The sequence below is a fragment of the Rhinichthys klamathensis genome, unplaced genomic scaffold (genome assembly GCF_029890125.1).
Source record: "Rhinichthys klamathensis goyatoka isolate OS25496 unplaced genomic scaffold, OSU_Roscu_1.1 h1tg000053l_1, whole genome shotgun sequence".
Lineage (NCBI taxonomy): Eukaryota > Metazoa > Chordata > Actinopteri > Cypriniformes > Leuciscidae > Rhinichthys > Rhinichthys klamathensis.
The window spans coordinates 215,498-238,905 of record NW_026606598.1 but is presented as its reverse complement, the minus strand read 5'-3'; the positions used below and the strand labels follow the sequence as shown (position 1 = coordinate 238,905).

At 38.4% G+C, this 23,408-nt stretch overlaps 1 protein-coding gene across 3 annotated transcripts; it reads right to left on the bottom strand.

Moving 5' to 3' along the window:
* Window positions 1-3: 3 nt before the first annotated feature.
* Window positions 4-17,368, bottom strand: dnaaf9 (dynein axonemal assembly factor 9). 3 transcript variants are annotated; one of them, XM_056248006.1, is made up of 37 exons: window positions 17,184-17,368; window positions 14,479-14,558; window positions 14,223-14,348; window positions 13,966-14,090; window positions 12,654-12,750; window positions 12,461-12,567; window positions 12,211-12,288; window positions 12,005-12,106; window positions 11,633-11,688; window positions 11,376-11,511; window positions 11,177-11,258; window positions 11,048-11,084; window positions 10,887-10,971; window positions 9,993-10,069; window positions 9,507-9,551; window positions 9,327-9,372; window positions 9,118-9,226; window positions 8,825-8,895; window positions 8,685-8,735; window positions 8,492-8,582; window positions 8,297-8,400; window positions 7,821-7,967; window positions 7,624-7,709; window positions 7,387-7,488; window positions 6,260-6,380; window positions 6,059-6,147; window positions 5,631-5,768; window positions 5,361-5,486; window positions 5,169-5,206; window positions 4,073-4,208; window positions 3,907-3,993; window positions 3,709-3,815; window positions 2,926-3,000; window positions 1,878-2,053; window positions 1,523-1,588; window positions 1,333-1,426; window positions 4-470 (listed from the first exon to the last, which is right to left on the bottom strand). In XM_056248006.1, exons 1-37 carry the CDS (start codon window positions 17,351-17,353, stop codon window positions 364-366), a joined length of 3,570 nt encoding a protein of 1,189 aa, XP_056103981.1. In that variant the 5' UTR covers window positions 17,354-17,368; the 3' UTR covers window positions 4-363. The 3 variants fall into 3 exon arrangements, with proteins under 3 accessions (XP_056103981.1, XP_056103982.1, XP_056103983.1); XM_056248007.1 differs by lacking the exon at window positions 17,184-17,368 and adding an exon at window positions 14,718-14,736 and having other exon boundaries at window positions 9,118-9,228; window positions 9,329-9,372; XM_056248008.1 differs by lacking the exons at window positions 4-470; window positions 1,333-1,426; window positions 1,523-1,588 and having other exon boundaries at window positions 1,917-3,000; window positions 9,118-9,228; window positions 9,329-9,372; window positions 17,184-17,336.
* Window positions 17,369-23,408: the final 6,040 nt, after the last annotated feature.

Genomic DNA, 23,408 nt, shown 5'->3' with positions numbered 1-23,408 from the left:
TAATTTCTGTTTAACTTTCATTTGGTAATACAGAGAAAATATATTTTCTAAACAGGATTGTTTTGACACATCTGTGAGCCCTTTACACAGGCTTTCGCATTGCTGCTTTGCACAACAGCGTTTCAGCTTTCTCAGGGTGCTAGTATTATTTACTGTCATGGTATGCTGGGTAAAGGATCTCTCATTAGACTGTGATATTTCTCCCTGGCTGTGAGCTAAATCCTCCTCATCCCTCAACAGCAAATCCCTCATTCTAACTTGTGAAATGGTCGGTTTTGTGTGGGTAATTGGATAGTGGACGTTAGTGATTGTAAAGTGACCCCCCTCCCTCTCCCCGGAAAGTGAATTTGTCAGATGAGGGGATTAGGGGTCGAAGAGATCAGCGTGTGGCTGCAGGTCCACCTCTCTGTTGAAGCGCTCAATCTCTCTATTGGCGTCATGCACGTATTGATCAATGAACTGATCCATCACTGAATACACACATGTAAGGACTCAACATGTGATGGCAACACAACACACAGCATCACACGAACACATCAGTTCTCTCAAATACAGTAATATTCAATACTGTCAATATTCAATATTAGTTTTAATGCTGTCGATTACAGCTCACAATAATTTGAACTGATGCCTCAGCCTGTATAAATGCGCCATTTTTTCAAAACTCCTGATTAAACATTTAGCCTTCTTATCGGATAAAAAAATATTATCTGTGGTTATCGACAGCATGCTTCTATTGCAGTATGCAGACATTAGGTTGAAAGTAAAATAAAAGTTTGTGGTCAGTAAGATTTAAAAAAAAGTCTCTCATGGTCACCAGGGCTGCATCTATTTGATAAATACAATATTGTACAATAAGTAAAATATTGTGAAATATTATTACATTACTCCATTCTTCAGCGTCACATGATTCTTCAGATATTATTTTAATATGCTGATTTCTTATTATTATTTCGTATCATTATTTGATGAATAGAAAGTTCAAAAGAACAGCATTTATTTGAAATATTTTGAAACATTATTATAAAGGTCTTTGTCAATTTTGACCAATTTAATGCATCCTTGCTGAATGCTTGTTTATTTTTAATGCCATGCCAGCTTCTGTGGCTATTTTCATGGTGAGAAAAATGTATGGTAAAACTATTAGGTGTTTACAATTTATTTTTGCTAAAAACTATATTTGGTTTAACTTTGTTCAACTTTTCAAAAGAAATAACTGAATAAAATCTTACTGACCCTAAACTTTTGTACGGTAGAGTAACCAAGAAAATTTCACCACCATGAAATTGAAATTTTTAACCTGGTTAACAAGTTACCAGAATTAAAAGATACGAGGATGGAAATGTTGCTTTTCTCCAAAGAAACTGACAAAGTGATGACCATTGTAGAAGTAACCAGAAGGGAGAGGATCCAGGTGCCTTTTCACCTAGAAACACATAAAATGAGTACTTAAGTATTTAAACCACGGAAGCAGCATCCACTTTGGTGACGTTCGAATGCGTGCAAGTGTGTGTATACTCACATGAATGTATTTGATCTCCTGTGGAGTAAGCGTCCTCTGATTTTTCTTGATTTTCTTTAGCACTTTCTGTGACACACAAACACACTGACATTTTCAGGCCCTAACCCTTGCATGATTGCATAAAATCTCTATCTCTCTCTATAAATCTGCATCCACAAAACTATTGGAGTGCATCCGAATTGGAGTGCCCGTAATTCATAAAATTTGTGTTCGTTAAATATTTAGGGATATATGATAATGCTACTAATGTAGTTGCTCTCAGCAAACATTTTACTGTTTAACCTCACACAAAATTAGGGCAGAAAATATGAAAGAAGGCTGCGGATTCCACCTGGTCCAACCTATGAGAATTTACCTGTTTGGCACAATGCCGGAGCCAGTCTTTCAGCCCCTCCTGGGTGAGCCCCACTCCGTGAAACATTAGATAACAGTTGTTTGTTGTCCGCGGGCCATGGTGAGTCCCCTGATCGGGGGCAACGGTCACATTCCCACTGATAGAGTTACAGTTTACCTCCATCTGTCTGTCATTGTCTGCAGTGAAAACAGACACCAAATGCAGTCAGATATATACACACACACACACACACACACACACACACACACTGAGTCCAACATGCTGCACACTAATTTATCAAACATGTCATCAGACGGAGCTATGTCTAGCATGGCGTGCCAACAGCCATCCATCCCATCAATCACTCTTCTGCAGTGTTGACTACAACTCTGCACTCTACAAACAAGCAAGGAGTCAAACTTGAAAACAACTGAACACAATGCACTGAATGTTAAGAAAATGTTACAAAAACTTCACACAACAAACCAAACGTAGGCACCAAAAAAAAGAAGAAGATATATTTATATATATAGAAAAGATTTCCATAACAAAACACAGATGATTAATGGGGATAACTAGGCATCACAGATGGTGTTCAAACTGTACGGGTCCTAAATTAACTACACTATCTAGCGTGCTGTAACTCAGGCACTATTAAATCACTCAGCTCTCTCCATTCTGTCAATCTGCCCACTCTCTCCATGCAACTACACCAAAGATTCAAAGGAACAGAGGACAGTCCAAAAAAAAAAAAACCTCCAAAAAACGTGACCACAAGAAGAAACGACTGAGAAAAAAAAGTGAGAATAGATGTGTGCAGGCCACATCACTTTGAGGATTCAGAGGTGAGAGTCCTACCGTGTGGCGTTACCCCACAGGCCCCCTGCCTACTACTTCTCATAGGAAAATCATACATTAACTACACAGACAAAACCAGAGCAAGAGACATCCTGGAATCAAACAATATATATTTATAAACAATCTTAGTTGATACTTGACTATGTCACACTGTATTTCTCATAAAACAAACGCAGATCTAGCAGGAGATGATGAAAACAGATTGCCCTACCAGAGAACAGCACTTTCCCACTGATGTGATAGATGTTTCCAGTGAAAGGGCTAGGTTTGAGAGAGGACTTCAGAGCTGAGAAAAGAAACCGAGACAGAGAAAAAGTGAGTTGTTTTTACTTTGAGTAAAAAATAATCATTTTGCCATTAAATGCACATTTTACGTCTCTTTTCAATGCATTAATGTGCATTATGCGAGAATTCAGACCATCTCAAGAGATGTTCTGCTTGTAACTACAACTGACCCAATTTACATTCTTAATCTTTAAATAAATAAATAAATAGATTTTGTGCAAAATGAAAATTTGAGGGTTTTATCCAGACCACCTTACAATGCAGTGTGAAGAATTTAGGAAATAATCAAATAAATATTTTACTTATTATTCTTTATGTCATTCTACTCTGTGCCAGTGATAATTTAGTATTATTTATATACTATAGCATAATATAATAATATATTGAATTAGCTGATATTTTTAACATTTCAGTTTTCATTCAAATTTTTGTGTTTTAATAATGTTGTTCATGTTTTAGTAATGTTTTTTTGTTGTTAATAACAACAGTGCTCTGTGCAATATTTATTTACAAAGGAAATCAAACATATTGTATTTCAGTGTGATTAAATTAAGGTACATATGTGTATTAAGTTACACTACAAATGAAATGAACAAAAAAGACAATTAAATTGCTAATTATTTGTAATAGAAATAATCAACAAACCAGAATGTCATGATTGTGACAGTCTTATTGATGATGATAAATACACACACAAAAAGATGCTTACCTTTGCAGCGCTGCAGAAATAACGCTCTCTCTAATGGACGACTGAACTCAATACGATGCTGAGAAATAGATAAAGTTCCACTTCCAGACACAAACCGGCCCTCCCACCTGAAACAATACACAGTATAGTCCAGTATAGTTAAACATCCACTTGTATGTCCACACATATACTAAAAAGAGGAGAGAACGAGACTATTACCAGCCAGGATACAGAAGGTATCGTGCATTGATCATATGAGACTGTGAGAAATTGCTGACATCCAGAATAAGACTTATATCTTCAGTCCTACAATACAAAAAAACATTCGAAATTACCATTACATTTATATGAGAGTGTATGTCAGAGGAATTATCATTGTACAAACCTTCGAACCACCCCTTTTTCTGCTAAGATAAATGCAGTTCTGGGATTGGCTGCACGGATCAGCTGCTGCATGTGTTTGAGAAGTGGGTGCTTCTGCTCAGTAGTCAAACCCGTGAAGACAACATTGCTGACAACACCTAAAACAGAAACTCATATAAGGAATCATATAACAGACGTTTTATCCAAAACCACTTACAGTGCACTTATTACTGGGGCAATTCCCCTAAAGTGCTGAGGTTAAAATGAGGCTGCTTTAATTAAGGGCACATTGGTGATGGCTCACTGTCTTCATACACTCGGTACAGTTTGATTGATATTGTTCATGTCAGACGAAAATGATCAGGGACGTTGTTGAAAATAACGCTTGTTTCTAATCATGGGATTCTTCAGAGGGATATGCAGACATCCGCCGTTTTTCCACCGTTGGGCCAAACCTCTCTTTGCTTAACCATTCCATTCCGTGCTGTTCAGGGCCAGCCGGCACGGATATGGTTTCATTTTCCACTGTGGGGCTGATAACAGAGCTCTTTGGAATGCAATACAAATGTGTCAGTCATTGCCTTGGTAACACAAGAGTTTACAAATGATATGAGATGTAAATAGGGACTGCGTTATGGAGGATATTTTTATGGATATTTCTTTTAATTTTATTAATTTGTGTTTACGCAGCTCAAATAGCACGCTTAGGCAGCTACAGAGAAACTGGTAGCAAGGCAACGGACAAGTGAAAAATCCTGAGTTGCGACGTCACTACACGCATTCTACCAGCATGGTTCTGGTACGAGAACGGTTTGTAATCGTAGGCTCAAGTGGAAATACAACTGGAACCGTTCTTTACCATTCTTAGAACCGTTTGGCCTGACGGAGGAAAAGCGGCTATAGAAAGTTGCATTGTTTATTTGTAAATGTGTCCAGGCAGTCTCATTTTAATCTTTCAAGTTTTTTTATAATAGGTTTCATAGTACAAAGAACATTCTATCTCTAAAAAGATCCAAGAAAAATTTGATTCCACATGATATGACCCCACACCAGAAACAGATCTGATCATCTGTTCTACAACATGCACAAATACTCTCACCCTATTGAGAGAAACTCACCCTGACTGCACTGTTCCAGGAGTTTGGGGAAGAGAAGCCTGTGAAGAGCAGTTTCAGAGAGCTTCAGATATGACATCAACCAAGGGAAATTACAGTGTGTTAACAGGCCCTTAAGTGACTTGTGTTATAATTGCATAATGACATATAATTCTTATTACAGCATTTACAATATGAATGTGGAAATACTCTTGCCTGTGTTTGATGAAGGATGTGAGTGGGTTGACACAGGCTGAGACGGCACCCACTGTCACTTGGCTGTGAACCTGTGGGTCTGGATGAGCCGTGATTGCCTGGATTACATCCAGCACATCAGTGTACCTACAACACATAACCACACAAACTCATGTCATAAAAACAATGGTCAGTTAATTTAATTGTTTCTCAATACATAGTGAGCGACTTAAATGTGATCCTCAATGCGCACATCAAAAGGTTCTGAGCCAGTGTTCATGTCTGTCTTACCCTGGTATAAGCAGCAGAACTCTGGATGAGTTCAGATCTGTGTCCCTCTGTTTGGCCAGAAGACTGCTCAGGAACCGCTGAAGGTGTGATGCACTGAAATCCTCAGAGCCCTCCAGAGAAGGGCAAAACACCTCCCACCTGACAATCAAACAATACTCAGTTTAGGAGTATAAAGATAGTAATTTGTGCACCATGATCTAAAATACATTCCACTGAACTCAGAAAGTCAAAATTTCCAACCTTCTACTTAAAGAGTGCAGCAGAACACAAAGTACAAATTGCAATTAGGTTTGAATCATCTTCCAATGGTAGTACAGCAAAGCATATTAAAGTCATAAATATCGCTCACTAGGAATCTCCTACATCCAATTTTAAATGTATTAGTATAGTTATAATGATGGTTCATGGCATCTTGATTGTTCTCTCACCTGGTGCTATTTTGATTCACTTCCATCAAGAAATCACACAGATTCTCCTTATGACTGCCCGGCAAGCCTGAAATGATAGTGAGGACCACCTACACACACAAACACATTTATCTATTATTATTCATATGGTCTGTTTCCTCCAGCATGACCTGTCGGCTAGATTATGTATGACTATGTTCCGTGTATACAGATGCATTTCACCTTTTTGTTGGATTCAGGTATGGTGTTTTCAGGTACGGTGTCTGAAAACACAGTAGACAAGTGGTCGCTACAGACAGACTCTTCTCCCACGCTACTGCTGATGGCAAAATGCTGTAGAAACCTGAACACCAATGTGCATAAACAAAGCAACAAACTTAATGTAAATCAATAAGAAAATAAGAATAATTATATATGTATACACATACAGAACACCCGCCAACCCGCCAAATGCTGGTAAAAATCAACTGTGGCGGGTAACGCTGTCAAATCACTAGCCAATTTGGCGTGTTACTATGTTTATTCTTTTAGCTGGGAAAGTTTGAGTAAGCCAAATCTGTGCGGATTTAGATGCTCAATTGATGCGCAATGCTCAATGGTCATCGTGATCTATTAAATTACAGCGTATTGCGCATAATCTGCGCATTTTTGGCTTACTTGAACACACACGTCACTAAGCAACAAATAACGGCACGCTTGTTCACTTGCATTGTAGCAATAGGGAAGATTAAAAAAACATTTGGTTAACAGAAGAGACATTGTTACTTTCCAACATCCTACATGTTGGTTGTACTGTGTTGATCTGTCCACCTAAAACACAATGAATGAGGAAGGGAGGAGATGGCTGGATGACAGCTAGGATTTTGTTTGAATAAGAAATGAATGTATGAAATCCAAATTGTAATATATAGGCCTATATATACATATAAGCTGTGACGTAGTTAAGCTGGTTAATTTCTTCTTCTTTGTTTGGCTATTAAGTTCTGAATGGCCAGTAACTTAAAAATGTACTTAGCCAAATTGGCAGGAGGGGGACATTTTTAATTAATTATATATATACACTAGACAATTTGAAATGTAAGTTGATTATGATGATATAATTTATAATGAAAAAGAAAAATATATTAACCTACATTAAATAATGCAAAATAGACAGATTTTTGGACCATATTGACTCAAAGACGAAAACCAAGCAATCGGCAAAATGTCTTGTGACTTGTCATAGTCATAGCTTGTTAGGTCAAAAGTTCAGATTAAAAAGAAAGAAGTTGATTTATCGCTTGGCATTCAGCCACATCATCCCTGGATAGTACAGGGTCTATTTGTGTACATGTTTGTGTGTGTGTTACCTGTCCTGCTCTGGCAGCTGTGGATAAGCAGTCTTCAGAACAGCTCTGTGGCTGTTTGCCGCTGGAGAATGTGTTTCATGAAGCTTAAACAGCCTGAAGTACCTGAGAGGAAACACGTCATCGGATACCATCATATGCTAAATCATGATACCTCTGGGCTCAAGCACAAAATAAGATCTTAACAAATCAGGCCCTATGCTGTTGGCTGAGCTAATGCAGAATGAAGTGTTATCTTACATGCTCTTGTGCTCAGGGCTCAGCTGATCATGGAGGACGTGCTGCACTCTCAGTCCAGAGTCTGACTTATGCCAAGCTGGCAGGACCTGAATATCATATCACGACTCATTTACAACCACACACTAAACAGAATACAACAACTCTGCAGGACGACAGAAACCTAAATGTTCCACCTGCATATGTATGTGTGTGAGCACCTGTGAATAGAAGCTTTTGTAGCTCTTGGTTCTGGGAAGTACAGCGATGGCCAGAGAGAGCTCATTGCTGTGTAAAGGGAATGGAAGGTGTCGAAGCAGAGAGGTCTGATACTCGATGAACAGCACTGAAATATCAGACAGAGAGCCCTGTGAGGGAAAAAAAAAACCATTATATACATTTAGTCAATACAAACACATCACTGATAATATATGCATATCGTTCAAAAGTAGAAAATTGATGTTTTTGATTAGTCTCTTATCCTTACAAAGGCTACATTTATTTGATAAAAAATACAAAGAAAACGATATAATTGTGAAATATTATTACAATCTAAAATAGCTATTTTAATATATTTTAAAATGTAATTTATTCCTGTGATGGTAAAGCTGAAAATTGAAATAGAAATCTTTAATGTGACTTTTGATCAAGTTGCATCCTTCTGACCCCATATATCATGAATGAGAACATTTCTCACCCCATCATAGAGTTTAATTGTGTTGATGTGACTCATAGAAAGTGTGATGGAGCCATAATGTGGATGTACAAACAGGATACCCTCAGAGAAAAACACCAGCTTCCCTACAAGAAAATAAAAACATTACAAAATCATTATTGCCTGTTCACAAGGACTACTTGAATCCATGACCTTCCAATAAAGGTGAAATCTGACCTTCCTCCGGTGTAGAGAGCAGGCTGTTGGAGAACATGTAGGCAGAGTCTCTCACTGTAAGAGGAATGCCCAAACACGTACCATCCTCTTTCTGTTTTTACACACACAGGTATTAAAGCATATACAGGAGTTAGAACAGCATGAGGGAGGAGTTTCAATGTTTTGCACAAACCACTGCATTGTGAAACTTCACCTTAAGCAGATGCTGAGCCTGTTCAGACATTCGCACATCAGCCTCATCTACCTATAACACACAGACGTTAATTAATTAACTCAGCATTTAATCAAAAATGATCTCTGCGCATGTAGAGAGAGAATATGAGTGCACTATACCAGCCAGCAGACATAGCGAGGAACTGAGGAGGTGAGCACAGTGAAACAGCTATCAGAGGAAAGGGCGCCATCTGCAGAAGAAGAGATGCCTTGCAGTCACAAGTCCAGTTTTTCAGCACTTAAAAGGTTAGTTGGTGTACCATTTTTAAGAAAAAAAAAAAACTCAGCAATGGTGTTGACTGATGAATTTGCACATGGTTTGTCAAGTACATTAAAAACACCACATAGACATACAAACAACATACACCAAAGGAGGTCTTTAAACTGAATACAGTCAGTAAATGGATTCTTACCTCTCTGCTGAATGTAAACGCTGGACTCTAGAAAGGATTCAGAGAAAACTATTGATCCTAGGTTTCCTCCACACTGGGGATCTGGGATATCATACACTATCATGGATGCCTGTGGAGAAGTAAGACATTTTTTGTCAGCTGTACAATGAAAATATTTAGTCAGCCGTACAATGAAAAGCTGCAGCTGGGGTTGAAAAGTTTTTACTCACAGTTTTTACCAGAAAGCGACTGTCCTCATCACTGAGGGGAATGATTCTGTGTAAACGAAGATTGTTTATCTTTTATATCAGTTATGAAATACGAAATAACCCAATTGAAAGAACAGAAAATGGAAAGTGTATAATACAGTGTAACATGTGAAGGGAATAGCTGTGTGTATAGAAACTCACGTTCCCTCATTATTGACAGCCTGTATGCTAAACACAGCTTTGGACCTAAATTAAATAGACAAAGTAGATTCTCAATTCACAATGCAAGCAGACATTTTTTCTCACATTACATCACTTTTAGTAACCAGTGTCTTATAGCGAAGGCCCACAAGCGATCTGAATGCTCAGAACCCCAGAGAAAGTTAAGCAGATTTGAACGCCAATTGAACGCCAGATTTGAATGCCAACTGGAACGTCTGGCAGTTCTACACATTCTCTTGTGTTCCTCTAGTCTTTTTAATAAAATTTGATCATACCTCACCTTCTTATAAGAAAATAGTGCTCTCAGCTGTTTAACAGATTTGATAATGTTTAAATCCAATCATAGTATTCACTGCTAAACCAGCTCAGAAAATGCAGCAAAATAAATAAATAAATAAAGTCTCCTCAGATTTCTTCTGGACCTTTTTATAGCCACAGAGTGTGATTTCTGTGTGTGTTGCATACCTGAGAGCTCCCTTGTACTGAATCAACCCAAAATTGTCCAAGGCCAGCTGAAACGTTTGTTCTGCTACATCCTTTGCCTTGAAAAAATGTGCACATCATTTACTATAATAATAACCTGAGCAATATTTCTATACCCAAAATGATGGCATCATAAATTGACTGTAATAAAGGCCCATTCACACCAAGAATGAAAACTATAACGACAGCTATATTAGCATCCACACAACAGACAATAACTTGTATTTTAGTAATGTTCAATGAACAAAACTGCAGCATGTGCTATAAAGTAGGAAAGAATTTGATTGGCTGTTAATGTTTTAATCATTATTATATGAATTCTCTCTGAAAGTAGTTCCAGCAATAATTCACACTAATGTGTCATTAGTGTTATAGTTGTGGCATGGACTCCACTGTTCTCTTAAGGTGCGATCACATTTACAGTTGTTCAGCAAATGTTCATGGGTAAAATCCAGTCATCCTTATAGGAATTCATGCGATGTGGAATTTTTTGTGAGGGTGAAAGATTTCCCCACGCAGACTTTTTGCAGGCTTCGTTAAAGTTTGTCACACACTCACTTGTTGACCAAAAGAAAGCTGCTTGGTTTGAAAAATGACTTCTGTGTGAGCTGTGCTTCATGCATCGCTACACTTGACAATAAACAATGTACGTTTTTGCCTGCAAAATTTCGCTAATGCGATCGCTCCTTTGGAGTTTTTAAAACTTTATGGTTATAGTTATCGGAAGGCTATTTCTGAAATGGAAAAAAAATGTACCCACATTCAAAGATTGCTCTCCCATCTTAAGTTGCCTTTTTATTTTATTGGTAAATAAACTTTACTTTTAATGTAAATCCTACATTAATGTTCGTCACAGTTCTGAGAGTGTAATTTTACCTTTCTAGCACTGGAGTTGATAGAGAAACATTTGATTCCTGCCAGTACAGACTGAACCGCAGCTGAGTAGATATGTGAAAGCAGCCTGTAACACAACAGGTCTAAATTTAGTACCAATCCATTGATCAAAACATGGTACAAAGCACGATTGGAGTACTTACTGGAGATCTGTGCTCTTCTGCTGGGTATTGTCATTTCCTGTTGGATTAAAGAAACCAGTGAACATCACACAGTGCGGGGAAATTGAAAATTATTTCATTAAAAACATCCTCCAGAGGTACACGTCTTACCCAAGTATGGGACATGTGTGCTTCCAAAGAAATAGGTTCGAGCGCAGGCTAGTGGCCCTTTAGGAGCCACACATTGCAGCAGCTGTGAGAGAGATAAGATATCAAATTGTTGTATGCATAAAAATACATAAAGGAAGGAAAGGAATTCATGTAAAAGTTGAGGTCTGAGTCATCATGCCGCTGTGTGGCGCTGTCTCACCATGTGTTTTGCAACACCCCCAGCAGGGCTTGTGTTGCGGACATGGTGGCCTTCAGAGGGAAAGGTGAAACAGTAGTTCTCCAGATCTTCCTTAGTAGAGTGACTCCCAAACAAAACGAATGGCTGCCTGCTTTTACTGCAGTGCAAACAATGTAAAATACATCATATGCCTTACAAAATAATAAACTTTGTAATAAACAAAAATAATTCCTCCAGAACGTCTTGGAAATAAGAGCTACTGTATCATATGGAAATACCTCTTGTCTGTGATATTGCTGGAAATAAGACCATGTGAATAATATGTTCTGAAAGGCTGAAAGACAGAAAATGAGATTAGGCATCATACAATGAATCATAACCAACACATTATTTTCAGTGACTGTTACAGCCAACATGAAATGGTTAAAAAAATGGCTAAAAACCAGACAGGAGCCCTAAATTTGAGTTTGCAGACATTCGTGGAAACTACAATGCCTAAATAGCTCATATTTGACATTTGGTTAACAATTTTTTTCCCAGCTCTTGCAACCTAGGTGACTTCACCTGAAAGTAAATAAACCAACTTTGATATTTAATTTTGACTTTAAATTGTTGCAAAATTATGGTAGTGATAATATTCCAAACAGTACCTCTGCAACTTGGGCCTCTGACAGCTCCTGCATGGACAGTGCACTCTCAATTTCCATACTGGAGAACAGACAGCTCCACTGTCTTTCGAACAGCTGAAGGTCCTGTGAGAGAATATCACACCCACTCTTGTATAAGAAAAAAATGGGTGCATGCATGGGCATGTGAAAGGTAAACAATCATGCTTCGATCTATGCAAGTGTTTTACCTCATTGAGAAGGCAGTCTAGAGACACTGGGTCCAATCTGCTGTAGATTTGCCAGAGTCTCTGACTTACATCTGTGAGCTGCAAGATGCAAGACAAACAATTTTGTTGAAGGACATAACAAAAGCTGTCTTAGTTTATATGCCTTTACTCTAGTATCAATCATATTATATAATAATATACAACTGTTATATATTATACAATGTATATACTACCCAAGTCATGTATAAGTAATAGAGTAGAAATACAAAACCTTATATTTCATGGTGAAAAACCCTCCAGCTCCGATTCCTTCCAAGGCAAATGCCTGAATGATGGGCCACTTCTCCAACATAAACATGTCAAACTTCTGAACTTGGTCTATGGAGTATATGAATCAACCATAAATATGATGGGCAAAAGTACAATACTTTTTCGATACCTACATCGGTGTATCACATGCTTACCATGTGAACTGTAGGGGATTCCAATACAATGGCAGTCTTGAACCATGGACACAAAACTTGAGATCTTAAATTCCTCTGCAACCTCTTCATCCTCATACTAAGAGATAAACAGCAAAATAGGTGAAAAAAACAACAACTAATAGGTGATCTGAGATAAATGAACCAGTGGATGAATATGAGTGTGTGACAGACAGTCAACATTGGAAATATATTATCAGATATTTCATTGTTTAAATGCTATTTCCCCTCTTTATTTACATTTAGATGTCTTTCTCACTTAAAATTAATATTTAAGAACACTAATAACGGTTAAATTAAATCTCAAGCAAATCTCACAATTTATATATTTTTTTTATAATTTATTTTATATATTTTATCATTTAAATGTGTTCGTGTGTGTTATTTTTATATTTAGACAAAATAGTATAGAATTTTTAATATCTGCCACAACATGGAAAAAAAAAGATCAGCCTATAGAGAGTATGCGCGTGACGTCACCGTCGGATGGAGTAACTGTGGTTAGGCCCACTAAGTGGCAAAAAGACTGAGCGGCAGCATTTGTTTTCAGCGTGAATGCTGCAAAAAATACTCAAAACACATCTAAAACGGGAACGAGCTTTGAGATTGACTGTACAACTAGATTTGACAAGAAATCTGAGGTCTATTTTAACAGACTGCCGAAAGCTACAGAAAAGAGAATATGCTGGATTTAGGGGTAAAATCATACCATATTGTATTGTTATATATTGTATTGACAACTCATCAATTAAATATTTACCATCTTATATTCTGCATAATTGAATGTTTTTAAATAAACACTGATAAAAAAACTATACAAGTTTTAAGGCTGGACGATATGATATATATATATGATATAGATATAACATGATATTGATGAAGTGATCACACGAATTTAGACCTACCTATATGTATTTATATAAAGCGTTCACAAGCAAATTTGCTTTAAATGTATTTCCCTGGCGTCGAAATCAGGCACATATAAATGACAGGAAACATGATTCCCGGCTGCATGTCAATATCTATGGATCACTGGTAAGTTGTAAGGAACACTATATCGAGTCCAACCTTTAGTTTAAACTGATAATCGTTTGTTTTACTCGCGTTATCGCAGTTTCCCCTATTGAATCCAGTCACGCAGCAGGCTCTTTTTCCACTCAGTCCGGATGAGGGGGGCGTGTTCTGGCGGGAAAGTGACGTCAATGCATACCCTCTATTCTTCCAGCTCAAATTGTAATATAGGTGCATCCCTAGTAAAGATGTGGAGATGATGAAAAGTAGAGTAGATCATTACCTCTGTCTCAGTCAGACAATGGAGGTGGAGATTCCTCCAGTGAGATACATAGGGAAGCAAGTACCCATAATTCACTGGGTTGCAGTACAGATGGACACACTCTGTCTTAATAAGGATGATCACATCTAGGAAAAAGCAATCATACAACAGCACAAAGTCAAAAAGATGTACAACAAATGTGCTCATTCCTACCAAGAATGACTGACTGCAATTAAATAGCTTATTAGTGAATATTAATGGATGAGAGGTTGCCGTACCATCCAAAACTTCCTCTGGGAAGTCCTCTGGAATCTGATCCATGTCAAAATGGTTGTGTTTATACAAGCCACAGAAAAGGTAGCTGGCCAGCTCGCTGCAGCCTTCATTGTAGCGGCTGTCAATACCTGAAAAATCAAACACAGCATATTACTTACAGGTGGCTCACTGGAGCAAGCCCTCTCCACCTGTCTCTTTGGAGTAAAGATTAGGCTACATGAGTGAAAGAGCACATGTGATATTGATTAATTAACTCACCCAGGGAGCAAAGGATGCCATCTGGAGCTGTTTTAACATCATCCCTTAGCAGAGCCTGGACCTGCCGTAAGCGGGAGCAGCTGCAAAACAGCATTGCATTACAGTCACTCAACATGGTACAGGAAATAACAAAACTCTATTACGAAAACAATATAATGCTGCATTACTCGAAATAGGAAGGACGAACACCTTATAGGACTCATGCAAAAAAATTCAAAATTCTATCATTATTTATTCACCCTCATGTCCATCCAAACTTTTATGCAGCTCTTTTCCATTCAAGGGCAATTCATGGTGACCAAAACCTCTCAAGCTCCAAAATGGAGTACAAAAGTAATTTATATGATCCAAGTGTTCTGAAGTCATGTGATATATTTGTGAGGAACAGACTGAATTTTAAGTCATTATTAACTGATAATCTCTTCTATACCAGAGCCATTGCATTCATTAAAGATTCTTATACTACGGGGCTGTTGAATGCTTGGATCTGATCTGTTGCCGAACATTCTGGAGTGCAATTATTTTCAGGAAAAAGTACGGCTAAAGTAATTCCAGGTAGGCCTTGACCGCATTACAGTTCCATATCCCTTAGCCAAATGATTTCAGTTATTTCAAAGGTCCTTACAGCCTACAACAGAAAAAGAACCCAAACCCACAACGACACTGACCAAGCAAATGAATATAGTAACTATAGGCAAATAAATATAGTAACTATAGGATAAAAACGACAAATTATTTCCTTGGGGGGGGGTTTTTTTCGCTACAAAATTACGTTTTATTATGTATTATGTGTATGTATTATTTATTATGGAAAAGCACATACTCTCTTTCCCCCGCTCTCTCTCCCATTCAAAACCAAACACATACAGTACGGACACACACCTGCACAGAAACGTGTTGTCAGCGCTGCTCTGACGATTTTATCAATAAAAATGTAAATAGTTTAGCAACTTAAACGTTTCATGCCATTTCTCACTAGCAAGGTAATAACGCCACCGTCCTTGGAGCAGATAAACTTACAGTTTCGCTATTAGTAGAAACGCTGCTGCCAAACACTGTTGAGAGCATATAGTTGTCTAGAGACACATGGAATTAAGTAATTTACACATGCTTAATCTCTCTCTCTATATATAATAACTGCATTAGTCTGCTATCAGTGGCTGAAGCCTCCGTTACTAGCTCTAAAATTAAGTTTTGGAATTAGCAACGGAGGCTTGGGATTAGATGCATAAGAAATTAGTCCTACACACAAGAGCGTTTTATGGAAGAAAAAAACCTGACAAATGTCTTAAAACACATCATCTGAACAATGTTTTAAGGTGTGGTAACCGTAGTCTAAGCCAAATAATTGACTACGGTCCGTTGAATTATTGAAAAATAATGCACAACCTGAGGTGTAACGATGTAAAGGTGTAAACCTCAGGTGTGCATTATTTTTCTAATAATTCAATGGCCCGTCGTCAATTATTCCTTACTTAAAACATTTATAATGTCAAACACCACTGGTTCTAGCTTGTCATGTCATAATTAGTGATGGGTGCTTCTGAAACACTTTTATTTCGAATCAGTGGTTTAACGTGTGTATCAAACTCATGTGAATTCAGAAATTGAGGATTAGATGCGGAATACTGTTTCAAACATTGGTTTCAAAACATTTTAAAAAATCGCAGCTGGATGATGTTTATCTGGTGAACTCATGAATGAGTGTCTAATGGTTTTAACCGATTTCAGCTCAGGTCAGTAATGTAGGTTCAGTTTTAATTAATTCAATCAATTTTTAATATGTGTGTGTATAATACAAAAAGGATAATTAAAGTTAATTGTTTCCAACTGGCCTAGTATGCCAATGGCTGCCTAAGAACACACAAAACAAGCACTACTCATTAATAAAATATTGAATGGTATTTAATTATTTGTAGATAATATTCAATAGATTACACTTTCAAGAAAACATTTGCAATTGGTCTGTGAATTTGGGTGAATTACTCCCTTTAACATGATCAAGTAAGGTGAGAGAGAGAAAAGAAAGAAAGGCCTTTATATATGAGAATGTTGGTGAGAAACAAGAATATGGTCAACCCCAAATCGTTAGGCTGAAGCACTACAACTGTACACTATCAGAAACATATTTGTTTTTAGTTATGTCTATTCAAAACCAAATGTGCAGCCAAAATGGATTTAGGGACACGTAATTATGAGGGAAATAAACGTAGATATATTTCGACAATGAATTCAAATATCACTGGTTATACTGAATTTATCATGTAACGTTAATGACCAAGTGAAGAAAGGATCGATTTTAGTTTGATATCAATACATAGCTAAATCCATATATTTAGGGTCATATTTAACCAAAACCAAGGCGAGCGGATGTTTACAGTCTTCCTGTGCTGTCATCATCTTGGAAACGGAAGAAGTGTCTGAGGATCACAAATCAAGCGAGAATAATGACCTCACACTGAGGGGTGGGCGGGGGCGCTCGACAGTTAGCTCAACGACAAGCTAATTACATTTTTATTTAAAAACTGGTAATTTTAGCATCTTACTATACTGAAGCTTTCTTTTGACACGATATATTTAAATGGATGTGGCGCGAGCGGACGGTTGGCCTGCAATCCTCAACAACCGTCATTTTTTAAAAATAAAAACACATTGTGCCTATAATATAACCGGCACGAAAATAAACGACGGAAACCAATAATTACCTTACGGCAGCGGTCATTACAGGAGATTTGTTTTTCCTTAAAGCAGCCATGTTCGTTGTTTGGTATTTAGAATTGAGATTTGTCACTATTTTTATTGCTGTTAGTCTCCATAGTAAGAATACGACTCTGTAGGAGAGAACAACAGACTTGAGCGCATAGGAACCGCGCATACCATTTCTTCAAGGAGGGGGGGATTCGTCATTTTCCGCTTTGTACAGTGTTACAGTACAGACAATATGCCGTCCCGTGATTGAAATATCAACATTCTTTGTGATAATTATTAATCAGTTTGTCCTAAGAATGTTTTTTTTAACACAATTATTGCAAAATTAAAACAATAGAAAGACACTGTTGCCGCCGCCTCCTCCGCTGAGGTCAAAGGAATAAATATTATCAGTGTCTCATGCAATCCTCGAGCAACGCTATTCTTTTTTATGCGAATAAAAAAATCATTAAACAACAATAATCTTTTAAGTTATTAAAACGGATTTACATATGTGTAATAATAATCTCAGAAATTATATTACTAAAGGAACATCGAAATAATTCAAATATGAAGGTTTTTTTGTATTTTTTTTTTTTTTATGTTTAATGTTTGTTTTGTTGTATTGTCTTCGATTTGTAATGCCACGTTTGTGTTGTGTACATTAGCTGTTGAAACAGTCTATAGCATATCTATCCTGTACTCATTCCATTGGTGTTATCATGGGTATTCTTGCCATGTTTTTGTTTTGTTTTTTCCATATCTGTCCTGTGAGAAAGTTTTAGAAATGTCTTAAGCCTTTATTATTATCCAAAACATAGATAAATTCTGGGGCTGGAAAATGAAGAACAAATTTTGCAAAATTATCAAGCCTCATTTGTGTAGGTCTGAGAGCTGCAAAAATAGAAAAACAGGAACTTCTGTAGATGGCTTTGTGTATGATAAGACTAAGATAAAGACCTGCTGGCAGTTTGTTGAACTTCCCTTAAACACACAAAACTCCTGCCAAAAATACAAAAACAAAGACACACTCAGACAAACACAAGCCAACTTTAATTTTCCAGTTGCTTTTATTAGATCTTTAATGGCAAGCATATAAATCTCTTGAGACTGTCAGGACCACGGTAAAGAAAATGCCCTATAGATGGACGCTGAACAGACTCAAGTGCACCTTTGCTATACTGTAATTCACTGGAAAGAAAACACCTTTACGAACTCCCCCACAATGTTTTACTTGACTTGTTTGAACTTGACTACTGCTCCAGAAAATAGGAACACAGACCCTGGAAAGCACTCCAGCACTTGACCCTGAGGAAATGAATTCCTTTCTGTTAATGCTATCTATCTGATTTTCCTGTTATTGTCTAAGCATCACAACAATAACACAGTTAACTAACATCAAATGCCAACCATGGAAGCATGATAAACATGATAAACACCTCTAGTCTAACTTGCTGAATTGAGCAAGCGTTGCTTCCTTCACCAGACTCACAAATCCTATTCTTTGGGAAAAGCATGACATGCATAGTGCAATTTTAAAAACATACATTTGGATGGCAAATGTCTTCTGTTTTGCTAATAGTATGTCTACTGGAATGCCTCCTAGTTTTGGGATATTTAGATATTTCTTTTTTATTTAATTTATTTATAAAGCACCTTAACAACTGCACATTCAGACAAAAGTACAGTACAATCACCATACAAACACATAAAATACAATAAAACAAGATGAACCAACTAGGGTAAGGTATGACTTACCCTACACAAACCCTACTTCTTAAAGGTGCAATGTGTAAAAATTTTGAGTATCTATTAACAGAAATGCATATGACATCCATAACTATGTTTTCAGTGGTGTATAAAGAACTTACTTAATAAACCGTAATGTTTTTATTACCTTAGAATGAGACATTTATATCTATAACCGCGGGCACCCCCTTCTATGAAGGTCGACATATTGTGACGTCATGTTTCTACCGTAGCCGACAGCGAACAAACAGCGCTACAGAGCACGTTTCGTCACTACCTTGAAAGAGAAGCCGCAGAAACATAGAAGCTAGCCATAAACACCGCCAGTACTGACTTTTCCCTTGTCAATGGTGTAAAATTGGATTGTTTCATGTAACTTAGTTCTTCTCCCTCGCTTTGCTATGTGGGGATAAATGTGCTGGTTACATTCGTGAGACAGCTGATTAGTACTCTTGTCATTGACCGTAAAACAGTATGTTACAGGAATCACCAACCCGTCGATCGCGGTCGACAAGTCGATCTTGGAAGCATTGTAAGTCGATCACGAAGAGTTTTCAAAATCAGAGAAAAAAAGCCTATTGTGTGTATGGTGTCTATATGCGGAGGCGCGCGCGCTGTTACAATCATGTCATTTTTGCCGTGCGCACCTTTGGGCTCATGCGGACGTGTCAAGTTTAAACAAGGCTTTACGCTTTAACCAGCTCAGCCACAGTGACAGCTCATATTTAGCCAGCTAAACTTTTACTACCCTGTTAGAAAAAATATATAGTTGCATAGTTTCATATGGTTCTTCTCCCTCGCTGTATTATGGGTTTGCTATGTGGGGAGAAATGTGCTGGTTACGTTTGTGAGACAATCAGCTGATTACTATTATTATATTATATATTAAGACCCTTGATCCTCACCTGACTATGGCTTTGTAAACTTTATTATAAACCATGATGTGGTTTATAATGGACTGTGGTACAGAAACAGTGACAATGTTACACACTCTTGGCTTACTCTGGCAATTCTCTGCTGTCTCAGACGACGATATGTTTGTCCCGTTTTAGCCACCGTAGCTTCTTCTAAAGGGAGGGGTGGGCAGTGGGCTGAGCCCTTAGTGCAAACTCGCAACCGAACTGCTAGATGTCGCTAAAAATCACACACTGCACCTTTATAATAGTAATATCAAAGATGGCCCATGAATCCATAAAGCTGAAACATCTATTGACTTTTTTGACATGACAAGTTAATCTGTCTAGCTTAAAATGTTCCCAGCGTTACTCGTCGTAATTGCATTTTTACTAGTAAGAATTCAAATATAGAGCTTTACAATTCAAATCTCCATTAACCGACTGAAGCTTTGATGTAAAAACGCACTAGATGGACGCCTTTAACTGTTGCACTGGCATCTCATGCATTGCATGGTATTTGAGTCGCACAGAACACAAAACTGACGGGAGCCTCTCCAGTGAAGAACAGTGACTGGATTTAGAACCTTCCGATGGCACACAGCTCATATCTCCTTCACTGTAAGTTGCCGAAAGCTAAACCGCACAGGCACACACAGAACCATATATGGAGTCAAATACAGGACTGACAACTATAAATACTTTCTAAACAAAACAATTTTAGCAAAACACTTCTGAACTTGACAAGAAAGACATGTGCAACATCATTGAGCATAAGTACTGATGTTTAATTTCTGTTGGCCTATTTCCAGAGGACTGGACACATGGTACTCTCTACTCTGACAGCAGATGGAAAGACAAGAACCAGAGTCAGTAGGAGGAGTATGACATGTTACAAAATGAGGTAAATGTATCAGGCTGAGAAAAAAAGAGTAAACTGAAGCCAAAACAAATAATTGAGAAAATGCAGTTTTTCTGAAATATTGACCCTACAGGGTTTTTCGTTTCAACGTGTTTGGAAAGGAAATGAAAGAAAAGAAAAGGAGGGAAGAGGGGTAAAGATCCTAATGAGCAGCTGAGGCAGTAATGTTCCTTGTCATCCTGCCAAAGTAAGCTAAAGTGGTTATCAAGAATTTTTCAAGAAACTCTTCCTTGACTATTACTTACTCCTCTTCGTTTCTAGTGGGACATGAGGCAACAACAATTTCCTTCCACTTAACTCGATGCAGCGTGCTGTGCCTTGCCCCATGTCAGACTCATCTCATTCAGTTCTGCCATCACGAGCTTCTCCATGTTGTTTTAGGTCACCCTTGTTTTCTTCTGCCAGGTGGTGTCCATCTCAGGGCAGTCTTTGGGATTCAGCACTGGTCCAATCTGATAACGTCCTTAAACTGGGGGATACATTGGAACATTTTGTGTGGACATTTGGAAAAGAGATTACCGAGAATGTTATCCTTTTCATCCATTGTCACCACAATAGAAATCTATTGAAAATAAAGAATATAAATTGGTAAGTGGCCAACGGCCATAACGACCTGCTGGAAATGGTTTGTGTGTGTCAGAATAGATATTGCACACAAAACAATGGAAATGTCCTGAACTTTGTTAATTAGAACCAGGTCAAGGAGGTATTATCTGGCTTCTAAATCCCTGCAGCCTCATACAGTATGGAGGTTTTGCAACACCAAAAACGTACTCGGTTAGTAACGTAACCTCGGTTCCCTGAGAGTAGGGAACGAGTATTGCGTAGCTAATACGCAGTGGGGAAACTCCTTTCCTCAAGAATATTGAAGCTTATATTTTAAAACGCAGTGCAGCTGCACAGCAATACCAACCGAGCTACTAGCTCGCCCATTGGCTGTGCTGAGGCAGCTCAGACACGCGAAACAAGCGCCAAGCATGTCAGAGCCCGCCAGAATGGGCGTGGCTATAGCTATAAAACCCGCTCCATTTCACCATTGCACAGGTTAAATCGACTGAAGTGAAAGCACCTGAAGATTGCAATAGTGCGGCAGACTACGCAATACTCGTTCCCTACTCTCAGGGAATAGAGATTACGTTAGAAACCGAGTTCGTTGACGTTCCCTTTCAAGAACGGTCACTTCGTATTGCATAGCTCAGGGGTTTTCAGTGGGCATCCCTTTTGACACAACTTACCCAATGCCCCCCCCCCCCCCCCCCAAAAAAACCCCACACACACAGCAATGTCAGACTCTTAACTCCTCATTGTTTGTGTTAACAAGAAAAGGGCTGAAAAGTGCAGGCCGCGTTTACACTGTCAGTGAAATGTGACCCAATTCCGATTTTTTGCTATGTGAGACAGATCGGATGTGTTGTGTTCCGTGTTGTAAAAAGGAAAAAAACGCATGCATTCGGATATTTCAAGATCGGTTTCAGGGCCTCATTCATATGTTGAAATAAATCAGATATAAATCAGATATGTGCCAATGCGACTTTCATGTAAACAGGCAGATCGGATTTTCTGAGGCATTAGGCAACGTCTCCGCGGTTTAATGACGAGAGCAATCCCGACGTGCCTCTCCAAATGGACGCATGGCCCGACAAAACGTGTTGTTGTGTCCGTCGGAGGAATGTGGACAAACGGTTGGCTTGCTCATTCTAAAATTTCAGACCCACTGCTCCTCGTTAAAGCCAATATTTAAACATGCTCCCACCAGTCCTGAGATCTCTCTCGCACACAATAACTGAAGCATATGCGCAGGCTGCAATGATGGCACTTTTCGTTCGCCTCAAAATCATGGGGATGTTTGGCGAACTTTGCATATATTGCAGAGCTAGCATCAAGCATATTGCGCGTTCGTCCATCTGTGCAAGAGAATTTAACCCTTTAACTTGCATGTGCGATGTTTCAGATGGCAAGTGTAGGATAGCCTACACATGATACAGTTGAAAGAATGTGTAAACGACGGTAAAAAAATTGGATAAAGGTAACAAATCAGAATTGGGTATCAAGACCTGCAGTGTAAACGAGGCCTTATTTTCAGAATAATTACAATTTAACTTTTTTAATTTATTAATTTAAACTAATTATTAGGCTATAATTTTTACCACTCTCCGCGCCTCCCCTGGCATGCTCTAGCGCCCCCCTGGGGAGGCGCGCCCCACACTTTGAAAACCCCTGGCATAGCTAATCCGCAGTGGGGACTCAATGTAAAACACTGCAATATTAGCAACTGACTCTGTCTCGACTGGAGCCTAGGGACACAACCCGAGGCTCACAGTGAAACACAAGCCAAAATAAAACTAACAAACCAGACCTGAGTCGGGTCCTAATGTATAATGAGGACTCATGTGGCCAGAATACTTCCTAGAACAATGTTGTGCTTGAGGACAGTAACTTGTTAGACTGATAAGACCGGACACCGAGAGGACTCTAGCTTGCAAGCTGGTCACCTCCAAATTATAGAACCTAACAAATGTGGACGGCGAGGACCAGCTGGCCGCTGCACAAATGTCTTTGATTGGTATACCACTGAAACCAAGCCCACGAAGAGGCTATGCTTCCTGTAGAATGGGCTCTAGCGCCTATGGGACAATCCTGGCCCACTGAGGCATATGCCAGAGAGATGGCATCCACTA

Coding starts and splice junctions, on each gene's coding strand:
- dnaaf9 (XM_056248006.1), bottom strand. CDS start 17,353: ATGCGCGGTTCCTATGCGCTCAAGTCTGTTGTTCTCTCCTACAGAGTC. Junction 9,373..9,506: donor GCTGTCAATAATGAGGGAAC/GTGAGTTTCTAT, acceptor TCGTTTACACAG/AATCATTCCCCTCAGTGATG. Junction 8,896..9,117: donor CGTTTACATTCAGCAGAGAG/GTAAGAATCCAT, acceptor CTTCTTCTGCAG/ATGGCGCCCTTTCCTCTGAT.